The sequence below is a fragment of the Falco rusticolus genome, chromosome 6, assembly GCF_015220075.1.
Source record: "Falco rusticolus isolate bFalRus1 chromosome 6, bFalRus1.pri, whole genome shotgun sequence".
In the NCBI taxonomy this organism is placed as follows: Eukaryota; Metazoa; Chordata; class Aves; order Falconiformes; family Falconidae; genus Falco; species Falco rusticolus.
This window is the reverse complement of record NC_051192.1, coordinates 82130526-82157956: the sequence shown is the minus strand read 5'-3', so window position 1 is coordinate 82157956 and position 27431 is coordinate 82130526. Positions and strand designations below refer to the sequence as shown.

Sequence of the window (27431 nt, the reverse complement as noted above, 5' to 3'; positions counted from 1 at the left end):
CATTCCCCCTTGTCCTATCACTACGTGCCCCTGTAAAAAGTCCCTCTCCAGCTTTCCTGTAGGCCCCCATGAGGTACTGGACAGCTGCTATAAGGTCTCTCTGGAGCCTTCTCTTCTCCAGGCCAAACAACCCCAACTCTCTCAGCCTGTCTTCACAGGAGAGGTGCTCCAGCCCTCTGACCACCTTGTGGCCCTCCTCTGGAGTCAGTCCAACAGGTCCATGTCCTCCTTACGCTGGGGGCCCCAGAGCTGAGTGCGGCACTCCAGGTGGGGTCTCACAAGAGTGGAGTAGAGGAGAGAACCTCCTCCCCTGACTTGCTGATCACACTTCTTTTGATGCAGCCCAGGATACAGTTGGCTTTCCGGGCTGCAAACACACACTGCCACCGGGTCATATAATCCTTTTTTTTTTTTTTTCTTTTTTTCTTTACTACTATTTACCTGGGAGGACCTAGACGCTAACCCAGCAGGTATTCTGCACATTGCAATTCCCACTGAGCCACCAGGGATCAAAGCCACTTAGCATCTTACAGAATCAGGCTCACCCATCCCAGGTGAGGAGTTCTGCAGTGCTTCCATCCGCGGGGGCTGCCCAAGCCAAAGCACCACGGTGTCGCCAGGGAGCTGCGGCAAGAATAGACACGTATTTTCTCATTGTTTCCTTTGGCACAAAGAACGCGGTCCAAATGTCTTTTGTGAATTACATTTTTTATTAGATGAACACAGTTTTAATATATAACGTGTACACGGCCTAGGATGCAATGTGCTCCCTCCCCCACCAAGTTACGAAACACTGACGCCGTGAAGGTGAACATCAGCTCTGCATTTGCGACCTTGCAGGGATGTTAGCAGATGGCCAGGAGTGGAAGCTTTGCACACACGTAGGTCTATGCAGGACAGGATGGAGCACATTAGGAAGAGGTAAAGGAACAAGGGAGTAAAAGCTGGATCTGACCTGGCTGAAGAACTGCTCTAAAGAAGCTGTTCTCCAATTCCCCTCCCAAATTCCTTGGGGAGCAAGAGGGTGAAGAATAGGCTGTGCTGCAGCCGGAGTTCCGTGGGGAGCAGCACCGCGTGGTTTCACACACGGCACTGCCAGCCAAGGGCCCCGTGAGAACTGCTGCTCAGGGTGCTGTCAACAAGCTGTGGGCCACTCTGCACCGTGTCTCCCACTCCCGCCCTCTGTGCAGGGCGAATATGAGGGGCTCCCTCCTCCCCCCACCGCTCGTGCCAAGATTTAGTGAAATCGGTGGACAAGTCCCTGAAGACTAATGGTATTTGGCACTTTCCTGGTGATGACTCCGCTCTTGCACTCCTATGAAGGGCCACAAGGCACTGCCTAAAATCTCAGGGTCCTACTTCTGAATCATGGCATTCCCAGAATTGGACTCCCTAAATAAATGGCCCGACGGGGGGACAGGGCAGGGAGGGATAACCAAGAGATCCACTGAGAGCCTGGCAGCTCCTTTTCACTTCAGTGACAGCACTTGGGCTGCTCAACACTTGAATCGGTTATTTTGAAGTGTAAACATGGATTTAGGGGCTTTACTCCAGGCCCACTTCCCTTGGAAGGTTTGATTCTAGACAGTCAACAGAAAGGTGAAGAAAAAAAAAAAAGAAGAGAAAGCCACACTATGAAAAATCAAGAGTTCAGAAGACTCATCATCAAAAACTGATTTAACCTTACAAAGCGTGCGTCTTGACTCAGGCCTCAAAATCAGTTTACTGCATCATTAAAAAAACAGCAATATAGAAACTACCCCTTTCTCAGTTCAAAGTGTACGCACATCTAAGAAGACCCTACAGAAGCAGTCCTCTTCTGGCAAGGCACTATCCAGTAGTGTGTGGCACAAACAAAAACACATCTATCAAAGCCACTGATACAGTGAATGTGCACGTGCACATCGGCCCGCACAGCAACTTCAGCTAGGTACAAAGATTTACAGCTTAATTCACATGGCTCTCCCTCTTAAAAAGTGGGGTAGCTACAAGTATTAGCTAAAAATTGGGATCATTTGGTTCTTAAGCATACCTTTATATGCAAGTATTTTAAACAGAATCAAAAATTTGCTGTTTCTTTCAATAAATAGCTCCAGTTTCCACAGACCTTTCCGGTTACCCGATAGTTACATTTCATTATTAAAAAACTAGTTTAAAAAATTCCAGATCATCTTAACAAACTAGAGTAACAAACTAGAACTCTGCTTGCTTTAATTACAAAAATAAGGCTGTCACATAACAAATCAAATTCATATTCAAGCAACATATATATACCTCTTTCTTTTTTTTTTTTTTTTTTAAACTAGCCACTTACAATTCAAAAGCACATATTCTAAGGGACTTACACTGCCAATCCACCTAAGCAAGCAGGATACCTTTGGAGCTAGTGTTGTCCTCCATAGAATTTATTACATCCACATGTGTGCTCTGAAATAAGCTATGTTTACCTAACTGCTGTAACAGGACTAGCTCTCCACTGAATGGGAGATTTCTATTTTACAATTATCAAAATTCAAGAGGAGTTTTGTGAAACTAATTTCATCCCTGTAGAAATCAGTCTAGTTTTGCCTTTGACCTCAGTAAGCCTGGGATTTCACCCAGGATTACTCGTGTATATACTTACATACTTCGGTAAGTTTTTTAAAACTGGGACTTCAGGGAGTTCTCAAAGTTTACAATATATCAAGTACATGACAAATCCAGGATGGCTTCTCTGTAATCAACTGCATAATTATATAAATTTATATCTGTATTCATCTGCAAAGTTAAATATTTTTCTTTGAGTTTGGGTTTTTTTGGGAATAGCTATATTGAACTCGGTGAAGTTAACAATGTACAGCTCTATCTCATGTCACATTCACTTCCTACAGCAAGGTTCAAGTCTCATGAAAATACGGGATTGGTGACAAGAATGTCACAATAACTTACCACAGACAACATAACCCTTAAAAATGCACGTACATACATGTATATGCATGCTACCAACTCCCTTTCAGGATTCTTCTAGAAAAGGTGCTGTAGGTAAGATTTTGGCCAGTAGATACAACCATGGACTTGAAATATGTGTGTGCTCTTGCTCCATCTAGCCCTTTAACCAGGCTGAGGGGGCACCACGAATCCAAAGAAGAACTTATTTACGGATGGACTCCTTTAACATCTCCTTTTTTAAAGCTTTCTTGCCTTTGTACTAGAGGGAAAAGCCACACAGCTGTAAGCAGTTGGCAGCTGAGATGACACGACAGGAAGGCAACCTGTTCTTTACTCCAGCAACTGGTAGTCATGAACATCGTTCGTGTCATACCTGTGTAGCCATGAGTAAGCCAGTGGCCAAGATCTGAGAGGCTACAAATTCTCCTGTTGTTCAGCAGCTTCAGCAGGGACTTGGATGATGACCTAGCACGCACCCTCAAAGTATCTGTGAACGACACCTGAACCTGATTCACTGGTTGGTAACAGCTGGCAGAGCTTCAGTCCAGCAGCATCTCAACAACCTTGAGGACTGGGCTAACAGAAACCTCATGAAGTTTGACAAGGACAAGTAGAAAGTTCTGCCCTTGGGGGTGGCAAAGCATCAGTACGGGCTGGGAAGTGACTGACAGAGTAATACCCCTGCTGAAGGGACCTTGGGATTTTAGCGAACGCCAAGCATATTGTAAGCCAGCAATGTACTCACTGCAAACAGGGGAAAGCATGCAGTGCACCACTTCAGGAGAAGCACGGCCTGCAGGCTGAGGAAAGTTATTACCCATCTCTACTCAACCCTGGTAAGGCCACACCAAAAATACTGTTTTGGGACCTTCAAATTCAAGAGAGATTTGAAGAAACTGGAGAGTAGCCCTCCAACAAAGCAAAGCAGTCAGGGGCCTAAAGCACACAGCCTGCAGAGAGGCTGAGGAAGCCAGGTTTGTTTAGTCTGGTAAGAAGGCGGCTAGAAGGTGCTCTAATGGTAGCCTGAAATTATCTCGAGGACAGTTACAAAAAAGGTTGGTGCCAACCTCTTCCTGTGAGTGCCAGAAAACAGCAAAGGCAACAGCCACAAATCACAGCCTAGGAGTTGCAGCTGGACATTAAAAGAAAGTTTTCACTAGGAGAGTACTGCAGAGCTGTCACAGGTTACCTAGAGGGTTGTGAGAACTTCATCTTTGGATATTTTTAACACTTTGCTAGACAAACCCGTATATGATCTGAGCTAGTGCTGACGTTAGCCTTGTCTGACAGTGCTAGACCAGATGACCTCCAGTCATCCCTTCCAATTAATATTTCTCAGATGCCACAGTTACTGATTTTAACAGAACGTGATTTGTGGCACACACAGTGTTGCTTTCTGACACTTTTCACAAGTTTGGCTTCCTTCAAGCCACACAGTCTGAGAGATGTTGTGACTGCAAAGCTTTGTCGCATAATGGTTGTCTTTCATTTACCCAAAGACATAAGGACATTTATCGGAATGGCACTACCCCGTCACCATGAAATCACTTGACTAAAAAGCTACATTACAGCATAGCTGTTATTTTCATAGCCAGACTTGATTCAAAATGCATAATGCAATTTGACTTCTGTCTAGAATGCATTTTGTAATGGTTATTGGCAAGTCACACGCCCAAGTTCTATGTGCATCAAGGCGGTCCCACTGGAATAATCTCCACTTCCTTTACTTGGCTCCTGTCCATCGGCTGAGCTGACCATTGTGCCCTCATCCAGCAAAGCACACACTCAGCTTTCTGTCTTTGCAGCACCTCCTCATTTCCACACCTGGGGATATAACCAGGACAACAGCTGGGCGAGTTAGGTGTGCTCTTGGATGACGGTAGTGTTTAACCACCCATGCGACTAAGCCCTGACTCTCAAAGTATCCCCCTGACTCTCATGTGGCTAATGGTGGAGATGTGTGTTACAGAAGGTAAACTCAATGTTTTGGCAAAACTTCATTTTAAGGAAGTCCAACTATAGAGCTCCAACTTTGGGTGTTAAGCCTTTCTCGTTTAAGAGATAATATTAACTATGACATCTCTTCTCCTGAACTACCCAGTATTTCCCACGAAGTGTTTTCCTGCACACTTTACTTGCATTTGGGACAGGAACCATGTCAGAATACTTCACTTTGGCACCTCCTCCATGATAAAACTGTTTTTAAACAGTCAGTTGCATCATTAGACAAATCAAGTTTTCATGAACAAGGTTAGCAGCCCATGTTTCTTAGAATGAACATGATCTAGGATAAACATCACAATAAATAAATGTAGAGCAAAAATACAGCAGTTCTTGGCTTAGACTGAGATCTTAAGATTGACAATTTTTACCTTCTGGATCATAGCCAACACAAATACCCTAATAACCACCAGCACTTCAACTACCATGATGAGCTGATTTCAACTACAGTAGTTGGAAGAATTTAAAAAGGTAAGGAATCTGACTACATAAGTATATCCATGAATGATAGAAGCCCTACACTTCCACTCCTTACTCTCAAACATATGTCTGTTAGAGTATCAGTGCCAGTTGCAAAAGCAATCCAAAGACAGAAGTGAAACATCAACAATGAGTATCTAAAAAGGAAGATGAGCAGCCTGGCCTTAAACCTTTTCATATACGTGTTATTAACCCCACATTATTGGAGAGCACCGTCTCATGGCAAGCAGGCTACAATTAATAATGCATGTTTGCTCTATCACAGTGATCCATTAGGGAAGCTGTTGTGTGCTGAAGAACAGGGTCATTCATCCAGATGTGCTTGTTGATACTTTAGATAGGATTTCTAGGGTTCTGACTCCTATTTAAGAGAAAAGAGAAAAAAAAAAAAGATTATTAATGCTATGAATACATTCTCACCTCCTGTGCCTGTGACCTTCACATGTAAGGTGCCCTGAACCCTGGTCCACACGCCAGCTGAGGACGCATCACTCTGAAGCACTACCAGACCGAAGCACTGACCCGGCCAAGCTCACAGAGACACTTCTCCAGGCCTAAAACCGGTTATTTCCTAGGAAGACAGCTGCACAGAAGCTGCTATTTCTGATTGCAGTAGGACATCATCTTTTTTCTAGGACTAGTTCTTCAGGCTACAAAGCAAGGCAGGCCGCCAAAATAACCTGCTTCAACAGCTCCCTGCTGAGGTTTCCTTCCACTCCTGTCCCTCATGGGGTCCAGAAATAAATGAATTCCTGGCACAAGAAGAACCCTACAGATATCCAACAGATGCCATCCAGGCCTGAAACAGTGCTACTACCAAACACAGCTATACCTACAGTAGTCAAGGGAAGAAAAATCCTCCCCTGAGTGTCTGATCCACTGCCAAAAGGTGCACCATACAGTCTCTTTGAACAAGTGTCCAGGCTTTCATATGGGAATAATATCTCCTCTATTAAACTGCCCTCAACAGAAAGGTATTATCTGGCTTTGTGTTCTGACCTGTATATATGTATTTGTTAAAACCTAATTCTTATCCAAATAGTTGATAAAACTCCTGACTGCTCCAGCATTTCAGCATTTAAAAAAAAATATATATTAATGCCTAACAAATAAATGCTGTCCTGGTTGAGCCATTATGCCAGGCTGGCCCAGTAAGATGTTTTGGTGTCATAAACTGCAGATATTCCAGTGATTAAGATTCTACTTCTTTCTCCTGTTACAATGAAGTCAGTTGTTTTCAATGTCATGGAGAATGTATTCTTTAAACTTTATGTATCTGCTGTCCCAAATTAAGTCCCACCTATACACTTGATTCCATTTAGCATGCCTTGCTTTTCATGGCAACTGTTTCAATTACCTCATTAGCCTGAAGCTGATATAGACAAGGTATGGATCAGCACGGTGGTGCATCCAAACACACAAGAGTTCTTTCAGTTCAAAGAAAATTCAAACTCAGTGTGTCAAGAATGCCCTGAAAAGTCCGCAATAGTACACTGACCTTTGATGCCAAAGTAGGTTTCAATCCAAGAAAGGAGAAGACAGTATTGCTCTCCTTTGATTCAAAAAAGCTGTCATAATCCTAGAGAGAGGAAAAAAAAGAAGAAAAAAAAAAGATGAGTCAACATTTGTATTCATGTTTTCCTGATTGATCTTACCACACCATGTATTAGACTAATGGGTGATATATAATAACACTCAGGAAAATATGGATACTCATCCATATTCTCCTATGCAAACCTAAAAGCTATTCTAAACTGCAATGATCTTGATAACTACAACAACAGGGAAAAACACATAAATTCTCTAACTATAACACAGAAAAATATGAACATGGACTTTCATTAAAAACAAATCTATTGTAGGAATTTTTTAAAGGTATTTAACTGCCTAACAATGCAAATATGTTTCTGACCGGGTTTCTGATTTGCATTTTAGCAAACAAAATGCTTCCTAACATGGAAATCTCCAAGAAGTTCTAAGGCAACTGAACTGCTTATTCTGTGGTGGAACAGAGACTTTGTTGTCATTGTATCCTTTGAAATAAGCAATTGCATCTCAGCCATGGACAACCACATAGTTAAATACAAAATGTTACCTTAAAGGAACTGGTATAGAAAGATAAAAAACAACCCTCATTATCATGATTAAATCCCTTTTAGATTTCAGCTGATTAAGACCAGGGTTCGATCTCAAAGTGTTACTACTGCTTTTACTGATCTGTTTACTGCATTGACACCTGCTACACCTCTCTCGTCTGATGAGCGGACAATACTCAGTTTTCAAGGGAAAAAATGGAGCACAGTTTAATGAATGGATTTCGCATATGGCAAGAAGCCAAGAAGTTTCAGGTTCTATCCATGTTTTGGAAAGATTTCCTCTGTGATCACCAGCAAACAATAAAGCACCCAGTTCAGACTCTTTCCCTCTACCATATAACTGCAAAATGGAAACATTAATCCTTACTTAACCACTTCTGTTAGTAAAGTAAAATTCTTTTAAATGTCAAAAACTTCAGGTATGTGCCCATCACTACATAGCAATTATCTCTAAATATTTAAGAATTGTAGTTACGCTTAACTTGAAAGCACTCAACAAGAGAAATCCCTTTAAATATTGACTATGCACATACATGCTTTCAATACAGAGTAGTAACAGGCAGCCTCCGTGCCTCTACACGCTTCCCACTTGGTAACAGTCATTCCCAATGCACCTGATCCCCAAAGTTAGCTCTTCTTTGGTTCCGAACCTCTAATCTCATTACTTCTGAGGGCTCATCTCTCATTGTTACAGTTTCGGGTGCTTTCCCTGAAATTGCACTTCAATATTGCTCAGCAGCAGCTGCTTTGTTCACTTGTCTCCTTCCACTCCTGTCTTCTCTTGAACCTGTAACCTCACAAACCACCGCACAACCACAGGGGACCATGTAAAATAAACAGAAGTTCTAATTATAAAGCAGAAATCTTTCTCTGACCTGGCTGTTCTGGGAAGGTTGTCATAGGTTATGCAAAGATTAGGAACCTTCTTTTCTCTTCCAACCAGAGTTTACATGCCTAGTCAGTACCCGCTTGTGATTACATTTTGGCTTCTCAGTTCCGAAGCAGGAAGCAAAAATGGTCTGGGCAAGCAAACATTCTGCTTCCCAGTATTTCTCTGGGTTTTCACAATGCAGTGTGAATCCCTGAATAACCCCTTCATCCCACCTGCCAGATGCAATTACAAGATATACCGAATTATATCCTTGCAGAAGTAAGTTCTGAAATAACTTTATAAGGAAAGTGTGTACTTGTAGATAAAGACTTGACTTCTCTTTGTTCTTTTTTTTCTCTCCACTAATGTAAAATAAAAGACTGTTTGGACAGAAAATACACAGTCACCACAGCAAGGATAATACACATCCCACGAGACACCTAATCATCCTGCAGATGTGCAGAATGTCTCTTAAAACCTTTATGGTGCATCAGACAAAGATGCTTTACTAGCATTTCCATAACGATATACTGCTATTCCAACGTGAACAACTGTCCTAGCAAAGTGATACTTTGCATAATCATTGAATAACCTCAGCCCAGACAAACACATAGCTGCGCTGATAGTTTCCCAGCTTCACCCTCTATACTAAAAGCATTGGCCCTGAAAGACACAGAGAGGCCAGCAGGAGTGTATGGTCGTCATCAGGCCTCAGACATATTAGCTGACGTAAGAAGAAAGAGTAAACCTTCTTAAGATGGCTTTTTGTCATCGTCATCTTAAAACATGGCATATTGCTATGCTGTAGCCTAGGGCAGTAAGTCAGTATTCCATTCCTAAGCTTTATGTCTACTGATCGTTTCAGCTTTCATACACATGTCTATCTATGTATATACATAGAGAGTACGCTCATTTCTTCTATCTGGTTTTCAGTTCCATGGTTCTCTATGTGTGATACCTAATTTCCAATGAATACCATCTACTCACTTCGCTCTATGGGAAGAGGCAACTTTATTTGCTTTCCCTGACAGGGGAATGAAACACCTCAAGGAATAAAGCAGTTCAGGAGCAAAAGAAGGTAGAATCTCCTGCAATGATTGGCATTGTAGACTGGAAAATAGACTTTGCAGACAGATGCTGCTTATCATTACGAGCACAGAACTACTACCATTACTGTTTAAAATGCTAATATATGAAGTTATTAGACAGTTTTAAGTTCCCTCACTATTAATTTTAGGTATGGTCTGTTCTACCTAACTTTGCAATTAAACACAGAATTCAACAAAGGAATTGGCACTTTTACATCAATCTAAAAAATCATTAAAAGGTGATGGATAGATGCTAAAATCTGAATTAACATAAATTTACAATTAATATCCAGAAAGTAAATCAAAATAAAATAGACAGATCTCACAACTAAGCCATGGCATAAGCTGAAACAGTACTGAAAGCAACCCCAACAATGCCATGGATTAAAAAGGGACAATGTAATCAGTGGATACCTATAGGAATAACAACTAATGCTGAAGCTCTGCAGAAGGATGCTTGATTAAGCCCTTGACCTCTACGAACGAGACTTGAAAAACTGCATGGATGCTGTTAAACTTGAAACAGAACCAGCCTGACTCTGCTAAAATAGATGAAAAGCCATGAGGGACACAAGCTATATAAGCAACCACCTGTGAAGACAGCACATGATTGGAGAAATAACCTTTATTTTCTCCACTGGGTTCATCTACAAGTGAGTCACACTATCGCTGCAGGTAGGGGAGCAGTGGATGGGTACAACCCACAGGGAGAAGAGCAAGGGCACCCTCCCTCTGCTATCAGGGCAAGTTTAAATTGCCTTAAGCTGCTCATTACAGCCCTGTAAACTATAAGCAGCCAACCGGCAGGCAAGCAGCTACTGCAAGCATTTCTGCAGTAACATGGCTCAAGACAGGCATCGTTTTCACTCCCCACCAGGAGCACCCTTTCCTCCTAAGCACACAAGCAGTTTTCGCGAACCCCCAGACACCTCTTTGTCTCAACAGTCTGTCTAAGGAAGGCTCTCTTGTTTGTTTGGGTGAGTCATCATCTCCCACCACTGTTTTCAAGTTCTGGGGTTCTCCTGAAGTGTGTTAATACCAGTACTTCAATTAGCGCTAAAACTATCACTACTCTAACACCATGGTTTTGTCACTGTTTGTTAATAAACTGGAAAGAAAAACGGCAGGGAAGGGTTCACGGCCTGAAAATAATGCCATAAGAAATAAGACTGTATTCCTGGCTCTGACAATGACGTTGCAACTCAGCTAATCCACCAATATCTGTGAAAATCTATTTAACTTAACCTCTGTAAAGTAATTTAAGTCTTACTCATAAAAAGCTTTCTACAAGTACTAGTTATCACTTATTACTTCCAGAAGCATCCAGGGCTGATTTAGTTTGTTTTTTCCACATATTTACAGATTATCAAACCTGGAATCACTTACTGAAAAAATTGTGAAGGTTAAACAATGAGCTAAACTGAGTAACTGCATGTTTGAAAGAGCACAAAACCCAGTGGATTGATTAATTTTAAAAGGAGCAGAATATTTAATAAGCACAAGAGATTATCCACAGAAGCAATCTCCCTGATGTTTTGAAATATCTGCATTGCGAAACGTATTAAAATGCTATTGACAGTTCCTTGCTTTTATGGGGGATGGGGGGAAGAAGCATCATGCTTTTAGATAAAGTAGCAGTAAAATTTTTATAGGAGTATTTTCCTACTGATCCCGGCAATGAAAACATATGGTCCCAAAACAATCAAATGTGAAAAAGAAGTCACAGAAATGCATAATAGTCCTATAAAAGTTGGAAGAAATCACTTTAGTATGGTAGTTCCTTGAGAGATTTTTGAGAAGTATGATCTCAAGGAACGTGATCTGAAGGAACACAATCTCAAGGACCTGTCGGTTGTGCTTTGGCATGTGGTAGGAGTTCAAAGTGGGCATCCCTGGCTTTCCCTGTAACACAGGCAAGATAACAGCTGTTCAAAAACATCCTCCCTTTGATCTTACCTTTACAAGGAGAGAAAGTCTGTGCAGATTTGGGCCACATGTAAAGACCCTAAATCCATGGGTGAGGACATGAAAATTCTTGTCTCAGATAAAGAACATCCCAGTGCTACCAGCAGCAGATGCAGAGGCTGAAGAAGGAAAATGGTGCCAAGTTCAGTGGAAGTGGAGAGCTTCATGCACAGGCAAGAGCCCAACTTACTTGCAAGCCAATGGGTTCCACTTGGAAAACTGGGACACTGCCTTCCCACAGAGGAAAGACACCACCATCAGCTGGTTTTGGCAAGGCAGTGGTTCCCTGTTTCTGCACTAGGCTTCACCACTGGTAGCAAGTTACTACAATCCCCCTGTCACTGTCCCAGGCAGCTCTACCAAACCTGCAAGTGCTGCAGCTTTGCTGGGGTCAGCTGAGCAGTGCTATCCTGCCCCTCTGCAAGGAAGTGGCTCCCACTGACACCCTGGAGGCATTCCAAGAGCAGCTGTTAACCTAAAAATATATGAGTATGACAAACTGCCACCCACTGCCCCACTTCAAAAGGCAACTATGTGCACAACCAGAATTTGGACTGTATCACTTTAAATTACAATCCTCGGTGCTTTCCAGAGCAGCTAATTACACATATATGCATAAAATTCTGGCAAAATCAATAGCTGATTAAGGTTACTAAAACCAAGGGGACATAGAGATGGCGTACGTCAATCATCAGTGATGCAGAGATGTTCAATCCGTCTGGAAAAGTTGAAAAGCCAAAACCACAGGTGATAAATCACAAAGATGAGGGTATGAAAGGTTACCAAGAATGACAAATGCCAGGAGAATAAAATATATCTCAGGATGGTTTGAGGGCATAGAGAAGTGACAGGAGTATAAATAAGGTAAGTAAAGAGCTATTTCAAATCAGAAAAGGCTTCTTAACACAGTAACAGCAGAGTGCTTTAGGCCTGGTTCCTCATCCTTAAAGTCAATGGCAGCTTGGTCACCCACCAAGTAGTCTAAGCAAGATACAGCCCTTCTGTTTTACCACAAGAACAGAACAGTTACAGCATCAAAGATGTTCTAAGAGCTACTGAAATTAGCTGACCAAAGCTCTTGCTTTGTTGAAAATAAACAAAGCTAACTGTACTGAAGTTTCAGCAGCTCACCTACAGACAAGCAAAATCTTGCTGGTCTTGCACAGCATAAAGCTTTGCTTTCCCTGCACCTGCTGAGTGCCTCTAAACCAGGATAGTTTCAATTCACTCATCCATGACCTGGATGGAGGGAGAGAGCGCACCCTCAGCTGGTTTGCTGATGGTACAAAGCTGGGAGGAGTGGCTGACACACCAGGAGGCTGCGCTGCCATTCAGTGACACCTGGGCAGGCTGGAGAGCTGGGAGGAGAGGAACCTAATGAAGCTCAACAAAGGCAAGTGTAAGGTCCTGCACCTGGGGAGGGACAACCCCATGCACCAGCACAGGCCAGGGGTGACCTGCTGGAAGGCAGCTCTGCGGAGAAGGGCCTGGGGGTTCTGGGGGACAGTGAGTTGACCAGCAGTGTGTCCTGGTGGCCAAGAAGGCCAGTGGCACCCTGGGGTGCATTAGGAGCAGCGTGGCCAGCAGGTCACGGGAGGTTGTCCCCCACCTCTGCTCTGCCCTGGTGAGGCTGCACCTGGAGCCCACGTCCAGTTCTGGGCTCCCCAGTTCAAGAGAGACAGGGAACTGCTGGAGAGGGCCCAGCGGGGGGCTATGAAGATGGTGAGGGGACTGGAGCATCTCCCTTGTGAGGAAAGGCTGAGAGAGCCGGGGCTGCATAGCCTGGAGAAGAGAAGAGTGAGGGGGGATCTTATCAATGTTTACAAATATCTTAAGGGTGAATTCAAGAGGACGGGGCCAGGCTCCTTTCAGTGGTGCCCAGTGACAGGGCAACAGGCAATGGGCACAAACTGCAACACAAGAAGTTCCACCTGAATATAAGGAAGAACTTCTGTACCTTGATGTTGACAGAGCGCTGGGACAGGCTGCCCAGAGAGGCTGTGGGTCTCCTTCTCCGCAGACATTCAAAACCTGCCTGGATGCGATTCTGTGCCACCTGCTCTATGAGAGCCTGCTTTAGCAGGGGGCTGGACTAGATGATCTCCAGAGGTCCCTTCCAACCCTGCCCCTGCTGTGACTCAGATAGAGAGGCAGGCCACGGCTGCAAAGGTCTTTAGGAGCTAAGTTAGCCCAGGTGGTAACAGGAGGAAGGATTTGAGGCTCACTGTGGCGGCAGGATGGTTGGTAATAGATCTAGAGCTCAGCAGACCCATGAGCACATTGCCAGAGCACACTAAAGAAGATCATGTTTACATGGCTTCACCAGAAGGCTGAAGTTCATGAAAGAGAAATATAATAAGAATTACTAAATACATTAAAGTGATATTTGTTTCAGAAGAAAAACTAGAGACAGGGAAAATACTCAAATATTTTATATGTATTTTAAATGCTTGACTTGCTTGTAGTCTTTCCTAGGCATATGCTTATGGCCATTGCTAGGACAAAACTGGGCTAGATGGACCTTCAGTCTTACACATTTAAGGTCACTTATATCAGATGCATCTTAACACAAGTTTTAAAATAATCAGCAAAGCAAAGTGATATTGTCCACTTAGTATGCTGGTAAAAGGAAAAAAAAAAAAAACAAAAGCTTCACACTTAAATATCCTTTCAGTTTATCCTGAAACTAAAATGGTGCTGTGGTTGCTCTGCACCTCTTTAAAACCAGATTAATCAAAGACAGGAGAACTCTCTTAACGTCTAGATTATGCAGAAATCCCCACAGCCATCCACCGCCCAAATGCGACAGTGAACTAAGAGTAGCTTAGTCTTTGAAAGAGTGGACAAGCATTCAGGAAATCTGGATTTAACTCTTCTTTATGACACAAATGTTTTATGCCAATCTACTCCAGTACAAAAACTGCTGGTCCTTGGGAATTGTTTCCTCTTTAGATCCCACTTCCAGAGTAGCTGCTGCTTCTCTCAACAGCAACTGCCAAGTTCACAAAGCTCAACTTGACTACAGCAGTATCCCAACTGCGTTGCGGAGACTTTAAGCAGGCTAGGAAACCAGATCACTGTAGTGATGTGATTACAGACACTGCCGTAATTAATTTGGCTCAGCATTTTGTTAAGCAGGTACACTGAAGCTTGTTTAAATAAACACTGTTGCTGCTGGGAGAAACTATTTACTGCACACCAATGTTAAAACTGGCAGTACTGCAGATCAGCATAAATAATTATTTGCGCTTCAAGAAACATAACACAAGCATGACGGCATTGGGGCAAAGTAAAACATTAACACGAAGTAGATTTAACTTACAATTAGCAATTACACAGACACTGTCTATCCGTTACTGCAACTGAGATTAGGAGAACTTTATTTCTAATGAAGTTTCAAAGACAGTAACTGTGAATAGAAGTCCTTCCAGTTGAGCAAGTTGGCTTTGTTGCTGTTTGCTTTTAGTTTGCTGCAAGAGAAAGAGCAAGCTTGCTAAACATCTCAGACAAACCCTTACTGCTTACCACACCAAGAGGCAGAAAACCAATCCTTACCACACCAAAAAGCAGAAAAATAAGGAACATGCCCAAATGTAGCCTGCACTGCTTTTCAGACAGATTTTTTTTTAAATGCACTGATTATTGGACAGCACTTCAAGACTGGCATGCTGCTTGACTTTGCTTATCTTTGTCAATATTTTTTTAATATATGATTATGATCTCTCCATTCTTACAAAAGGGGCGGTGTAATTTGCCCTTACAAGAGTGGGGAACTTCATTTAAATGCACTGAATCAGCACTTTACTACTGACTGAGTTAATACTGTATGCCATTGAGAAAGAGCTGTTAGCATCCTTCCTGAAAAGGGCACTTCAGTTCTCTAGAACAGATGACATTCATTTACTGATCTGATTAGGATTACAATGGAAAACTCTTACTCAGCACAGCTCTCCTTGGAGAATGAGTGTGTGTGCATGTGTGAGGCTTTTTAAATATTATATAAATACACAAAAATAAGAATCTTGTCCCCACAACACAGGACAATCTAAACATGACAGCTTTCAATTACCTAACCTTCTGATAAGATCTCTGCACAGGATTTTTAAAGAACTTATTCAATTGACTCTACAAAGCAACCTGTTACTCTTCTCCTAATGGCCAGATGTTTATTTCAGTAATCTCTTTAGTTGTAGGCTTCCAGAAACAAAGGCTTTAAATTAAAAGGGAGCAGATGTCAGCTACAGCTCTATTGTTGGGACAGTATGGGACAAACTCAGGCCAGTATGATGTTTGCTGTTCATTCAGTAACAGTGACAGGGACACATACATCAACAACGTAAGAACCGATACTCCTCACCTCTAAGACAGGGAGTCCAAGTGCAGAAAGGCTTCCCCCAGCCAAGCACTGAAGAGCTCAAACTGGCACAGCACCCACCTGGGGCAGGGGAATATTCAAGGGACTCAGTGGCAGTATCAGTAAGACTATGGATGATCAGGTGCCACCTCCCCCTTCTGTGCACCTTCTAGCTCATCATGTTATTTTACTAATGGTTCGGATAAGAATATTATCAAATCAGACCATAACAGGAATTTGAGAAGAGGGAGGGATGGAAACGTCAGGGAGTTAACTATGGTAGTCATCCTTTTACATGAGATCGTGGCCAAAAGACATATATTGACTGTGCTGCACAGAAGCTCTGCATGCACATATTTTAACTTGGACATGTTTTAAGGTAGCTGTAACTTTACATGGGACATTACAACCACGTGTTGGTTGGTTTTCCTCTTAGAGCGTTTTACTCATACCAATATTAGGTGACATCTCAGAACACTAAATAAAATATAGATTTTCCCCTTTATTTTAGTAATTGGACACTGTCAGAATCATCCTTCAACACATTCTTTCTTTCCTGCAGTTCCTTCAGAGAAGAACAAAATCAGAAAGCTACTAAGAAAGAAGAAAGCCACACTAATTGTAGTGGCACTGCAAGGTATCAACAGCATTCTTACTTAAAAATTTATTATAACTTTGCTGTATCTTCAAAGTGTTTCTCAGAAGATAATCTTAGTAGCATGATTACAAGCGGAGCAGCGGTGCACAGAATTAGCTATTTCATCCTGGTTCTTCACTGACAACAGCCATGGCCTTCTCTTAGATACTGTTCCAATACACTGCTACATGCATAATCTGTGCCCTCAAAGTATCACTGCCACTTAGTAAGCTTTCTTACCCTTTCCTCATATATCTCATACATCATGTAGGCTATACTTTAGTAGAACGGGCCCTTTAAAAAAGACTTTAACCAAAGCAGTCATGACACCTTCAAGAATAAACCCCTTTTCTTCAAGAAAGTGTAGCACAATAGGAAGTTTCCATTCCATGCAAAGGAGAATTAGGATCCCAAAATTGTTAGTAATTATGTGACGCTTACTGATTATCAATGAGTGCTGCAGAACATCAATGTAAATATTAAAACTAAAAAGAAAAAACTTTGCAATATTTTCTACTATATCCTGTAAAGGTGACAATTTTAATTTTATACCAGTCATCTTTAAGTGTATTAAAATACCTAAACACATATTATACATAACACATACGTATATACATATACATGCATATCCATAAATATATAAACACATATATTATTATTATATTTAGGAAATAAGAGTCTGCACACAGAGTAAAATATCTCCAGAGTTGTATCAAATCTTGGACAGCTATCATCTTTACGTGGTGAGATAGTTCACAAAGTATCTGCTACTTCACTTTGAAAGAGCTATTGATAAAGTTTAGAACTCAGAGAGGAAAGAGTTCAAATAAAAACTGTGGTGCTCAACAGGAATGTACTCTCTCCACTACAGGGCAAACAGCAGCATTATAATACATTACTGGTACCAGTTCTAACCGTTCTGAGGATAAAATTATTGGATTATTTTATTTTTAGTCAGTTGCTGAGCTTCTATTTTTCAAGCCCTACCACTGGACAGGCTGGCTACTCCACACTTTTGCCTCTGGTATCACACTCCTCTGTATCAAGCATATATCACATGGAACTAAAGCTCTTTGCCTTAGGACACAGAAAAGCAGTGGAGAAGTGGATGGCAAAAGCATAGGCATAGCCTCTAAGTTATAACCATACAGACCTTGTGAATGGTCCAAACAGTATCTTGCCAACATGGAAAAAGACACATGGGCAGGGGTTGCCTTCCAGCACTAGCCCTGCCTTCTATATTCCTTGCTTGAGAAAAGGGCCTAATCAGGAAGATAAAACAGTGCTGTATCACTGACCTCAAGTCACTCACATACAGCCTGGGGTCTGTGGTGAGCCACAAACTACTCCAATACAACTGCAAAAGGTAATTAAGAATGATTTCAAACAAACAGCTTGAATTGGCCATACAGGAAACTCTACCTCTGATGGGAAAAATAATTAATCAAGAAAGTTTCAGCATCGTCAATCATTAACAGCTGTTATATGAACTCTGAGCAAATACACACTAACCTCTATCTAGCAAGATTATCATTCTTCTAAAAACAGAGCTGGACCACCAAGACACTGAGTCGGGTAAGACACCTCCAAGGGTGCAGGGAACCAAATGTAGATTTGATGAATACCAAATAGCCTCACAACTGCCCTAGGTCCTGAAGTAAACACACTATAGCAGGCGTGCTAAGGTGAATTGTGCCACGTTGCTTGAGGATCTAGAGACAGAGCTCAAGCTCTCTGTATCTGTAGGCACAAGAACAATGACAAACTCCCCAGTGACAGGCCAGGGCAGAAACTCTGAGGTGGCCTCTAGCCAGTTTTCTTAAATCTTCTTTCCTATTCTTTCTCTTATCAGTGACTGAAAAGCCACCGATACAGTTACTGATTTGTCATTTTACACATATAAAATGTAAGAACAAGAAATGTGTGTGACTCTTTCCAGGATCTTTAAAAAAAAACAGAACAGACTGATACTTAACAGTGCAAAGAAATCAGTGCCACAGTAATGGCCTGTGCGCTGAATAGTTTCTGGAGAACACTGCACCTCTTTCAGTGGCTTATTTTATTTCTTTCTTGTCTATAGGCCTTCACTGTTTTGATGGGGCTGACACCCATATATTAAATTTCAGGGAAGGACAATAAATATCACGTATCAGTGTCTCTGCTGCTGCCCACTAGGCACTCTATCAGGACTTACTCTAACACTAAACCATATGAGCAGCTTCAAAAGAAAAGAAAAAAAAAAGTCAGCTTGATATGTAAATATTTTCTCTTCAGCTCAAACTCCCACCTGAAAACAGATTTCCTTTTTAATTTTGGTTGGCCTAAATTTCAGGCTGTCTCACATCAGTGGCAGATTTCTGCATATAAAACTGTCACTGTTTCAAAGTGCTAACTTGTGCTTTGTAAGGTTAAAGTAAGAGTGCACTCACTGGGAAGTGGAGACTTCCAATCTTCTGAAAGATCCAGGAGTCACTTCTAGTCTAAGAAGAGTCACACATTAAATTGTGGAGATTTCAGAGAAAGCAGAAGAGGGAAGTGGTGAGGCACTGGCCTAATTTCAGACACCACTTTTCCAGCATTTCTTGCTTTCTATTTTAAAAGCTTTCCATGTCTCCATGCAGTAGCCAGAACATGGCAGATCCTGTTTGGATACATGTACCTATGGCTCCTCACCAGCCATGTGAAGAAGTTAGAGCCCTAGCTGGTGGCTTCAAATTCCACTCTAGAAGCCACATGCCTAAAATTTAGGTGCTTGGCATCATGCTGTAGTCCCTTTGTGAATCTGGTCCTAATGCACCAACCTGCAGTGATCTCTCTCTGTTTGGATCTTCTATAGTCTGTGCAAAAAGGGCAACAGTAAGTAATAAGTATGCAAGGATAAGTAATTATTTGTTCATTCTTTTAACAGTGTTTTTAACCTGCAGGATACTTAACAGTTAGTACTATGTTGGTCCATACCAGCAGTACTTTAGAAAAATCTAACTTACATGCAACATCACTGATCTGGCTGTGTAAAATAAATTCACAATGGGAGGCAGAGGATTTAGAAATTTTTCTGTAAGCTTGAAAGCAAAGGATTTAGTTAGTGAAAACTTAGAAAACAAACTGCAGTTTTCATCTTCATGTTTTTACTGGGTCCAGCTGTGATGGAGCTGGCTTCCTTCACAGCAACCCCTATGGTGCTGCGTTTTGGATATGTGACTAGAACAGCCTTGACAACACAGCAATGATTTGGTTATTGCCAAGCAGTGCTTGCACAGCATCAGGGTCTTCTCTGTTTCTCATTCTGTTCCTCCCTGCTGCCCCCAGAGAGTAGGCTGAAAGGGCAAGAGGGACAGAGATTCCAATTAGCCAAAGGGATTTTCCACACCATATAACTTCATGCTCATATAAAACTGGGGAGTGTTTGTCTTCCAAGGTACCCATCGCTGGGAGACTGAGTGGGCCTAGGTCTGCTTTTGGGAGATGGTGAGTGACTGTGTTTGCATCACTTGGGATTTTGTCCCTTTCCTTCACTTACTAAACTGTCTTTATCTCAACTCATGAGTTCACTTGCTTTTTCTCTTCCTATTTTCTTCACCTTCCTGCTAGGTGAGTAGGGGGGAGCAAGCAGCTGTGTGATTGCTGTCTGAGGTCAACCTACAACGGTTCTTTTTGGCTCCTGAACAGGGACTCAAAAAGGTTCAAGATAATGACAGATGTGATCAGAGTGTACTAGACTGAATTTACAGCTGGTTTACCTGTTTAGCTGTTACTTCGCAGGCTGTTACTTTGTGTTGCTGGTCACAATGTTGACTTGCCTGTTCTTGATCTCCTTTTGTCTTTTTCCTCAGTTGCTCTGTTGCTTGCTCCCTTCCTTCCTGTACATCAAACTCAAGAGCTTGTAAATGGCTGTTTTCAGCTTTTATTGTTTGCCCTGTTGTTTATCACTTTCTTTTGCTTTGCCTAGGAGAGCCGTGATAAAAGCACCGGCCTCAAGCCTAATTTGCTCTTTAGCCCCTGCACTGTTGCCATCCCAGTACTCTGGGAACCATCTCGTGGAGACAATGCTCTCCAGGAGCCATTCTGTAGGGAAAATGAAGAAGGGCATCTTCTACTCCAGGACAGAGGCTTCTACCCTTGTTCCAATGGCCCTTCAGTTTCTTGAACCTTCTAATGTAACCAGAATGTTGTACTGGTGTGTGCAGTGACACTGATTTTGGCTTTTCCTAATGTTAACTGATCAGTTGGGAATGCCACACAGGAATGTGCCCCGAGGCAACAGTTTCCTGGGTGGCAAGGTGTGTGGGAGAATTTGAGCAGGTGCCTAGAGCAGTTTTCACCTCCGATGGCTTGGGACTTCTCTCGTGAACATCCTGTTGAATTAGCAGAGCACTTGAGGGAAGGATGCCTTGCATATACCACAAAGCCACAACTTCCAGCGCTGTGCTGGGGCCAGGGGTAGACCTATGCCTATGCTCAAAGGAAGAAGAGGGTCTCTGGATCTCATGACACACAAAGAGACACTGTGAGGGTCTCTGGATCTGAGGACATAAAAATAGATACTGTGAGGGTCTTTGAACACGCACACAGACACTGTGCATAAATCAGAAGCCCAACCCCCAACTGTAACTGTTGTTCCTGCAGTCAAGAAGAAACCATGGGAGCATAGGTTGACCCAGTTAGTAAAGGAGAAAGAAGCTCCTCTTGAGGGAGAGCAGGAAGAAGACATCATGGACTGGCCAAAAGGCAGACATTTTGAAGCATCACCCAGGGAGGTGACTCATGCCAAAGAGGCCCCGCTGTATAATAAACTACTAGAAAATGAAAAACAATATGCTCTACTTGCTGATGGGTCCTGTCATATCGTGGGAAAACATTGGAAGTGGAAAGCTGCTGTGTGGAGTTTCACAAGACAAGTCACAGAAACCGTCACAGGCAAAGGCAAATCGAGTCAGTTTACAGACGTGAAAGCCATCCAGCTGGCCCTAGACGTTGGGAAAGAGAAAAGTGGCCAGTATCCTATCTTTATACTGACTCATGTATGGTGGCACATGCCCTGGGGGTTTCCTACAGCAACTGAAGCTGACATACTGGCAGCACAGAGATAAGCCCACCTGGGCTGCTGTGGCTGCTGTGTTATGGCAAAACATTGTTGCATAGGTAGAGAACCTTGCTGTAAAAGTATGTTACTTAGATATTCACATGCCCAAGAGTTATGCCACCAAAGAAAACGGAAACAAGGAGCAGACAGACCAGGCTGCCAGAACTGAAATGGCAAAGGTGGACCTGGACTGAAAACCTAACGGTGAGCTATGACACATCAGGACACCTAGGAAGAGATGCAATGTATAGACGGGCTTGTGATCAATGGGGTACCTGACCACTGAAGCCACTGAACAGGTTATCCCTATATCTGAAACATGAGCCACGATCAAACAAGTCAAGTGGGTAAAGCTTCTCTGCTGTGGGGAACAGTGGCTGGGAAAGGCAGTGTGGGTTGCTCCTCCCCCAGGAAACAGCAAACCTGTTTGTGGGGTTCCTTTTGCTCAAGGGTGAGGGTGCACTTGGTGGGTAATGCAGGAGGATGAGGAAACCCGGTGTGCCCCTGAAGGAGACTTACCCTTGGGGGAAAATAATCCATTATTCGAGTTGTATGTCATAGCACAGCAGGAGCCACTAAAACTAACTGAGGATAAGCCTTGTACGGAACCGAGCAAGACACAACTGGGTTCAATGCCCAACAACACAACACAACACCTCCTATTAAGGTTCTACTTGTCCTTTTTTTTGTTTTTGATCTTTTCCAAATTATCTCCACTTTAATTTTCTTTATGCCAAGTGCATGAGCTCCCTCTTGGAACATTCACTAAGCATGAAGATTTCCTTACTCTTGCATAGCACTAACTAGAGCAAGATAACTGTAATAATTTCAGATTTACACTACTGTACATTAGAAGAGCAGGTTCATGTGTCTGATTTGTCTGAAATGTAGACTCTCTTCTTACACACTTACAATGTTATAGCAATGTCACTAAGATGAAACAACGTTGTAAAGTCATAAAAATATGTAAATTATCATAGTGTCAGTGCTATGACATAGCACTGGATTATGAGTAAAATGATTTGTGTTCTTGTGTGCTCACAGCTCTATCTTGTTTGCAGGAAATAAAAATGTTTCTTGCTGAGTACTTTATTTCAAAATCCATCGGCAGAACTTGTTACTGAAAAACTAGGTAATGCATCTCAGAAGACTGAGAAAAGGAGAAGATAGATTAATGATCATATGTGTGACTACATCGACTCAAAAATTACAAGGTCTTGCTCACACTTTGAAACACAGAGTTTGTCCGTTGGTAGCACAAGGATCCTTCCCCCTCTGGTACAAGACATTTTGTGAACCAGTAAGCACTGACCACCTTTTTGTACCTTTCTCCCCCCTTACACCAGCTATCATGTTAAAATGGCTGACAGCAATCCATTTTGGATACTTACTGAAAATACCGAATACAAACTTCTTCTATATTGCAGTTACATTCTGAAAAGTGATTATTTCAAATGGTAATGTCCTAGCCAGAAAAATCTGTTCTGAGATAATACCCTTGTATGCATTGCTATGGTTTTCCACTAAAGAGAAAATGGGCGGGGAAGAAAAAAAAACCAACTATTAATGCTTTACTAACAGAGAAAAACCAGCATGGCTATGAATATGACACTGCATCATGGCTTGTACACCATATGCTTGTGTACCTCTACAGAAATAACATGAACAAAATACAAAGTGTATCTATTTTGCTTTGTCTTGTCTAGCCCTCATAGGTTTAGAGGAAAAGCAATGAATCTGACCAGTTCATATTTTAAGTAAGTAAATCTATATTGTCAGTAACAATGTATAAGCCACAATAAGTACATAGGCAGTTTTCCTGGTGAGACTAGAACTGGCAGGCAAAATACCAGTGTTTTTTAATAGAGTAAATAGGATTAGAAATTGCCTGGACACAAATCAGGAATGATAAGCTACGATTTTCACCAATCAATTCACAGAAAACTTGGTGGGTATCGTTTAAGTTATTTAAAAGCTTTTTTTTTTTTTTTTTTTTTAAGTTATTTGTATCAAGATAAACTTACGAAAACAATGTGGAAATGACAATGAGAAACAAGATCTGCAATGTCTGCTGACTTCATCTAACTGTGATATTTTAACCCCCTTTCCAGCACTGACCCCATTTGCCTCCTGCCTAATCTTTTGACCCACTCTATTACCTAAGAACTTCACCAACCAATACAGCAGGCTAACTGATGAACGTTGGAGATCCTGCACATGCTTCTTCCTTCAACCTGGAAAATAGCTTCTTTCAAAGCATGTTTGCTCTTTAAAGATGTTCATGCAGACAGTGAGGCCTAGTAATAGGATTAACTCTGCTCAGCCAAAACAGCTATCAGATGAGCAGACAGATTAATGAGATCATCTCACATGTTGCATGACATCCTCTTCCTTGCTAATTCCAAACAGAAATTTCTAAGACTAGATTAAAACATGCTATAAAGACAAGCTGAAAGGGTAAGAAACAACTGCTTCCAACACTCTATTTCCCAGGCAAACTAAAATCACACAGAACAACGTAACTGTTATTTGTAAGTGAGGGGCTACTTCACAAGTGACAGTCAAAATCCCTTCCAAGTCCCACATATATTTCTTTGACATTTCTTATCTGGAAGTAGGCAGATACGAGTGAGAGTGCTGAGGTAAACAAGTAAGGCCAATACAAAGCATAGGGGAGGGGTGTTAAATACCTCACTTTAGGAAGCTAGTTAGCTGCTGCATCATACCCAGTCTGTTTGTTGCAGAGGATCCACCATAAGCTAAAAATCACACTCATTTCACAGGTTCTCAGCAGATCTGAATGATCCATCAGCCAGATTTACCTTCATTACAGCACTGTTGAGGCTGGCAGAGACAAGTCTCAAGCTGCTTTACTTCGGGGAAAAATAAAACTATTCTACAATTCAAAGAGAAAACAGTTTTCATTTATCCCAGAGAGTCTGATCGCATAAAGGCTCTCTAAGCATAAATGAAACTTACACGACGACAGCAGCAGAGGAGCTTAATTACAAATGACAATGTAACTCAATCTAGCCAATGTTCTCATTTACTGTGCCAAAGATTTCTTTCTGAATCTTTATGCATAGACTAGACCCAAGTAGCAAGAAAACCATAAATCCCCAGCTTACAGTGGTCTCACAAGGGACTTGACCATGAAGAGGTTGTACATGAAGCATGTAACATTACAAATTCCTACATTTGTGGAGGGAGTCCACTAGCTGAAGACAACCTTAGGATTTACAGATGAACAATCTGAATTTTCACTGTATGCTCATTACCTGATCCTATCATCCCAAACTGTCACCATTAATTCAGATTCTACTAGAGAAAGCTCAACAGCAAGTCCCAGCTTTTTAAATGGCCAACAGGGTATATTAATATATCATCCGTTGACAACCGTAACAGCTACTTACTCCACAGTACTGATCATCACTGAATATCTGTGGTGGCAGTGGATTGCCTTGCGCGGGCTGCCTATCCTCAGGAATATTTTTATACATCCATTGTCTTTTCTCCTCTGACATTGTGATATCCACTTCTTCAAACTCTATGCGATTGGCTTCCAGAAACCTCACCACATCTTGTTGCCTCTTCTTTATCTAGATGAAAGAAAGAAAAAAAACCACCAATACTCAGAGCAAGTCTACCATAACCCAGACATGCTTACAAACCTGAAAACATTCCACTTTCATGGGATGGGAAGTCACAAACTCAGAAGGACAAAGGATAAAATATGTTTTTCAGGTTTAAGTTCATAAAAGTTAAATACTGCTGTTTCTTTACAAGTTGGCAAAGGTTATACTTCTTCATCTCCTTTCTACCAAGCTGCCTCTTAAATTCAATTATGGGAATTTCAGCCTTTACCCTCTAAAGATACTTTAAAAAAAAAATAACCTGCTTGGGACTCTTCAGAAGCTCAAGTTAAAAGAGGCAGCTGGTTTTCAAAGTCATTAGGGGCTGCATTTTTTAAGTACACAGGCACCTAGAAATGCAAGGTAAGCAACGTGGCAACTCTCAGAAGCATCTACTCCTGTAAGTGTTCATTGAGATAAACATGTCAGTACATCTGAAAGAAAGCACCCCAGCTACACACATTTCTGTTTTCCTAGGCACCTACACATTTTTCAAATGCAGCTCAAAGTTCCCTGAGCAAGGCTTGTGGAATCTTTAATTAAGTGTCTGTCTGCATAATAGACATTCCTAAAAATAAACATGATCTCATCTCTTGAAAATTAACTTCAATGCAAAGAAAAAAAAAATGCACAACGTTTGTACTAAATGTATGGGGTTTCTGCCCCTCGAAGAGATTATCATCTGTATACAAAAGCCTAACACAGGCAGAACACTGGCAGGTTTTAGCTCATTGTAGCTAAGATCAACCCTTAACAGCTATCTGGGCTTCGACCAGATACACTCAGGTGAAGACTACTTCTGCCTCGAATAGGGCTTTACATCAAGACAGCAACCTCTGAAATTGAAGTCTGTAGGGCCAAGGAAAGCTATCTGGGCTCATTCAACTAGGCCTGCTCTGCATTCTCTTCAGTCCATACTGTGCTTTTTACATCTACTTAATGAAATTAAATCTTTCAGAAAGGAACTATAAATTATATGCTGTATTTTTTACAGCTATCATCAACAGTGTTATTTGAACAAAAAAATTACAGCTTTAATAATTTTACAGTATTCCTGAAGTGTCAGATCCATGCAGTTGCTGACTGGCATAAAGCCCAGGTGGATGAATCATGCCTGTGGGTATCATATGACCTAGATACTATGTGGAAATCTCAGGATTTTTAAAGTGCATGTGCTAGCTGTTCTTGTCACACAGCACAGTCTGTCTATCTAAATGTACCACAAAAGTACATAACTGTTGGAGGTAAGACTGATGGAATCATTGTTTTCTTGAAATAAGTCGGTAGCTATCCCAGGAAACCACAAAGGTAAAGCTTTTAAATGATTACTGTCTTTCTTAAGAAGTGGGCTGCATAATAAGCTTGTGTTTCAGTGCTTAACTCTTTTTCCTTTTCTTACATACACTGGTGGGGTTTTTTAGGCATATGTGAAAGGATCACTTTTTCATACAGAAAGCAGCTCCTAAAATTTTGTGCAAATAACACATTACCAACATCAGCAAAATTACCACATCATCATCACTGCTGGTACCAAAGACAATGTGCCTTTTACTATCCCCCTAAAAACTGCAAAGACAATTCTATTGTCAGTGTAGAAGTGAAAGATGAAAATACTTTCCTCTATCTTTCACTAAAAAAAGCTACAAGAGAGGCCCAAAAGAGACAGACTGAAATTTTCTTAACACAAATAGTATTTGTTCAAACAGAAATGAGACATCTCAAATGATGTGTGGGATGGATTATTTCGTTATAGTGGAGTACTGCTAAAACCGACATGAATTCCCTCCTGCACTGGTCAGAGCAACCAGCAAACCACACAGTGCGTGGGCCAGCCTGCTCGGCCCAGAGGCCAAAGGGCATAATTTGGCCAAGTCTATTAAACCTGCAGCCTCTGAGACTGGATGCATAGAAACTGTACATTGGGAACGATCCATGGCATGCTGCAACATCTAAATCACGGCCACAAATTGTTGTGAGACTGGAAGTTAGCCTTGGCCAAAGCTGTCTGTGCTGGTACCATTCTACTATCAGTTTCATAGTACCAGAGCGCTCCGTTGCTCAGGCCCAGGCCACATACACATGTATCCACATGTACCCATTTTCATCTGCTGCCTTCCAGAAGTCTGTACAATGGACACAAGTTTAACTGCAACTTAGATTTAATCAGATCCCTAATATTTTACTGTTCACGCCATGAGAATTCTCCCACAAACTCACATTTCCTAATGTCTCCTTTTTATTTTTATAAAACTAATTAAGATGTTGAAGAGAAATAAATTGTGGTGGTTTTTTTTTT

At 41.7% G+C, this 27431-nt stretch overlaps 1 protein-coding gene across 1 annotated transcript in view; it reads right to left on the bottom strand.

Moving 5' to 3' along the window:
- Window positions 1-691: 691 nt before the first annotated feature.
- Window positions 692-27431, bottom strand: part of SH3BGRL2 (SH3 domain binding glutamate rich protein like 2) — a 48297-nt gene continuing 21557 nt past the window's right edge. Inside the window, exons 2-4 of the mRNA XM_037392841.1 lie at window positions 24917-25102; window positions 6908-6988; window positions 692-5770 (exon numbers count right to left, since the gene is read on the bottom strand). Of these exons, the coding sequence (XP_037248738.1) occupies window positions 5756-5770; window positions 6908-6988; window positions 24917-25102 (282 nt within the window). The 3' untranslated portion in view covers window positions 692-5755. The remainder of the gene's footprint in view (window positions 5771-6907; window positions 6989-24916; window positions 25103-27431) is intronic.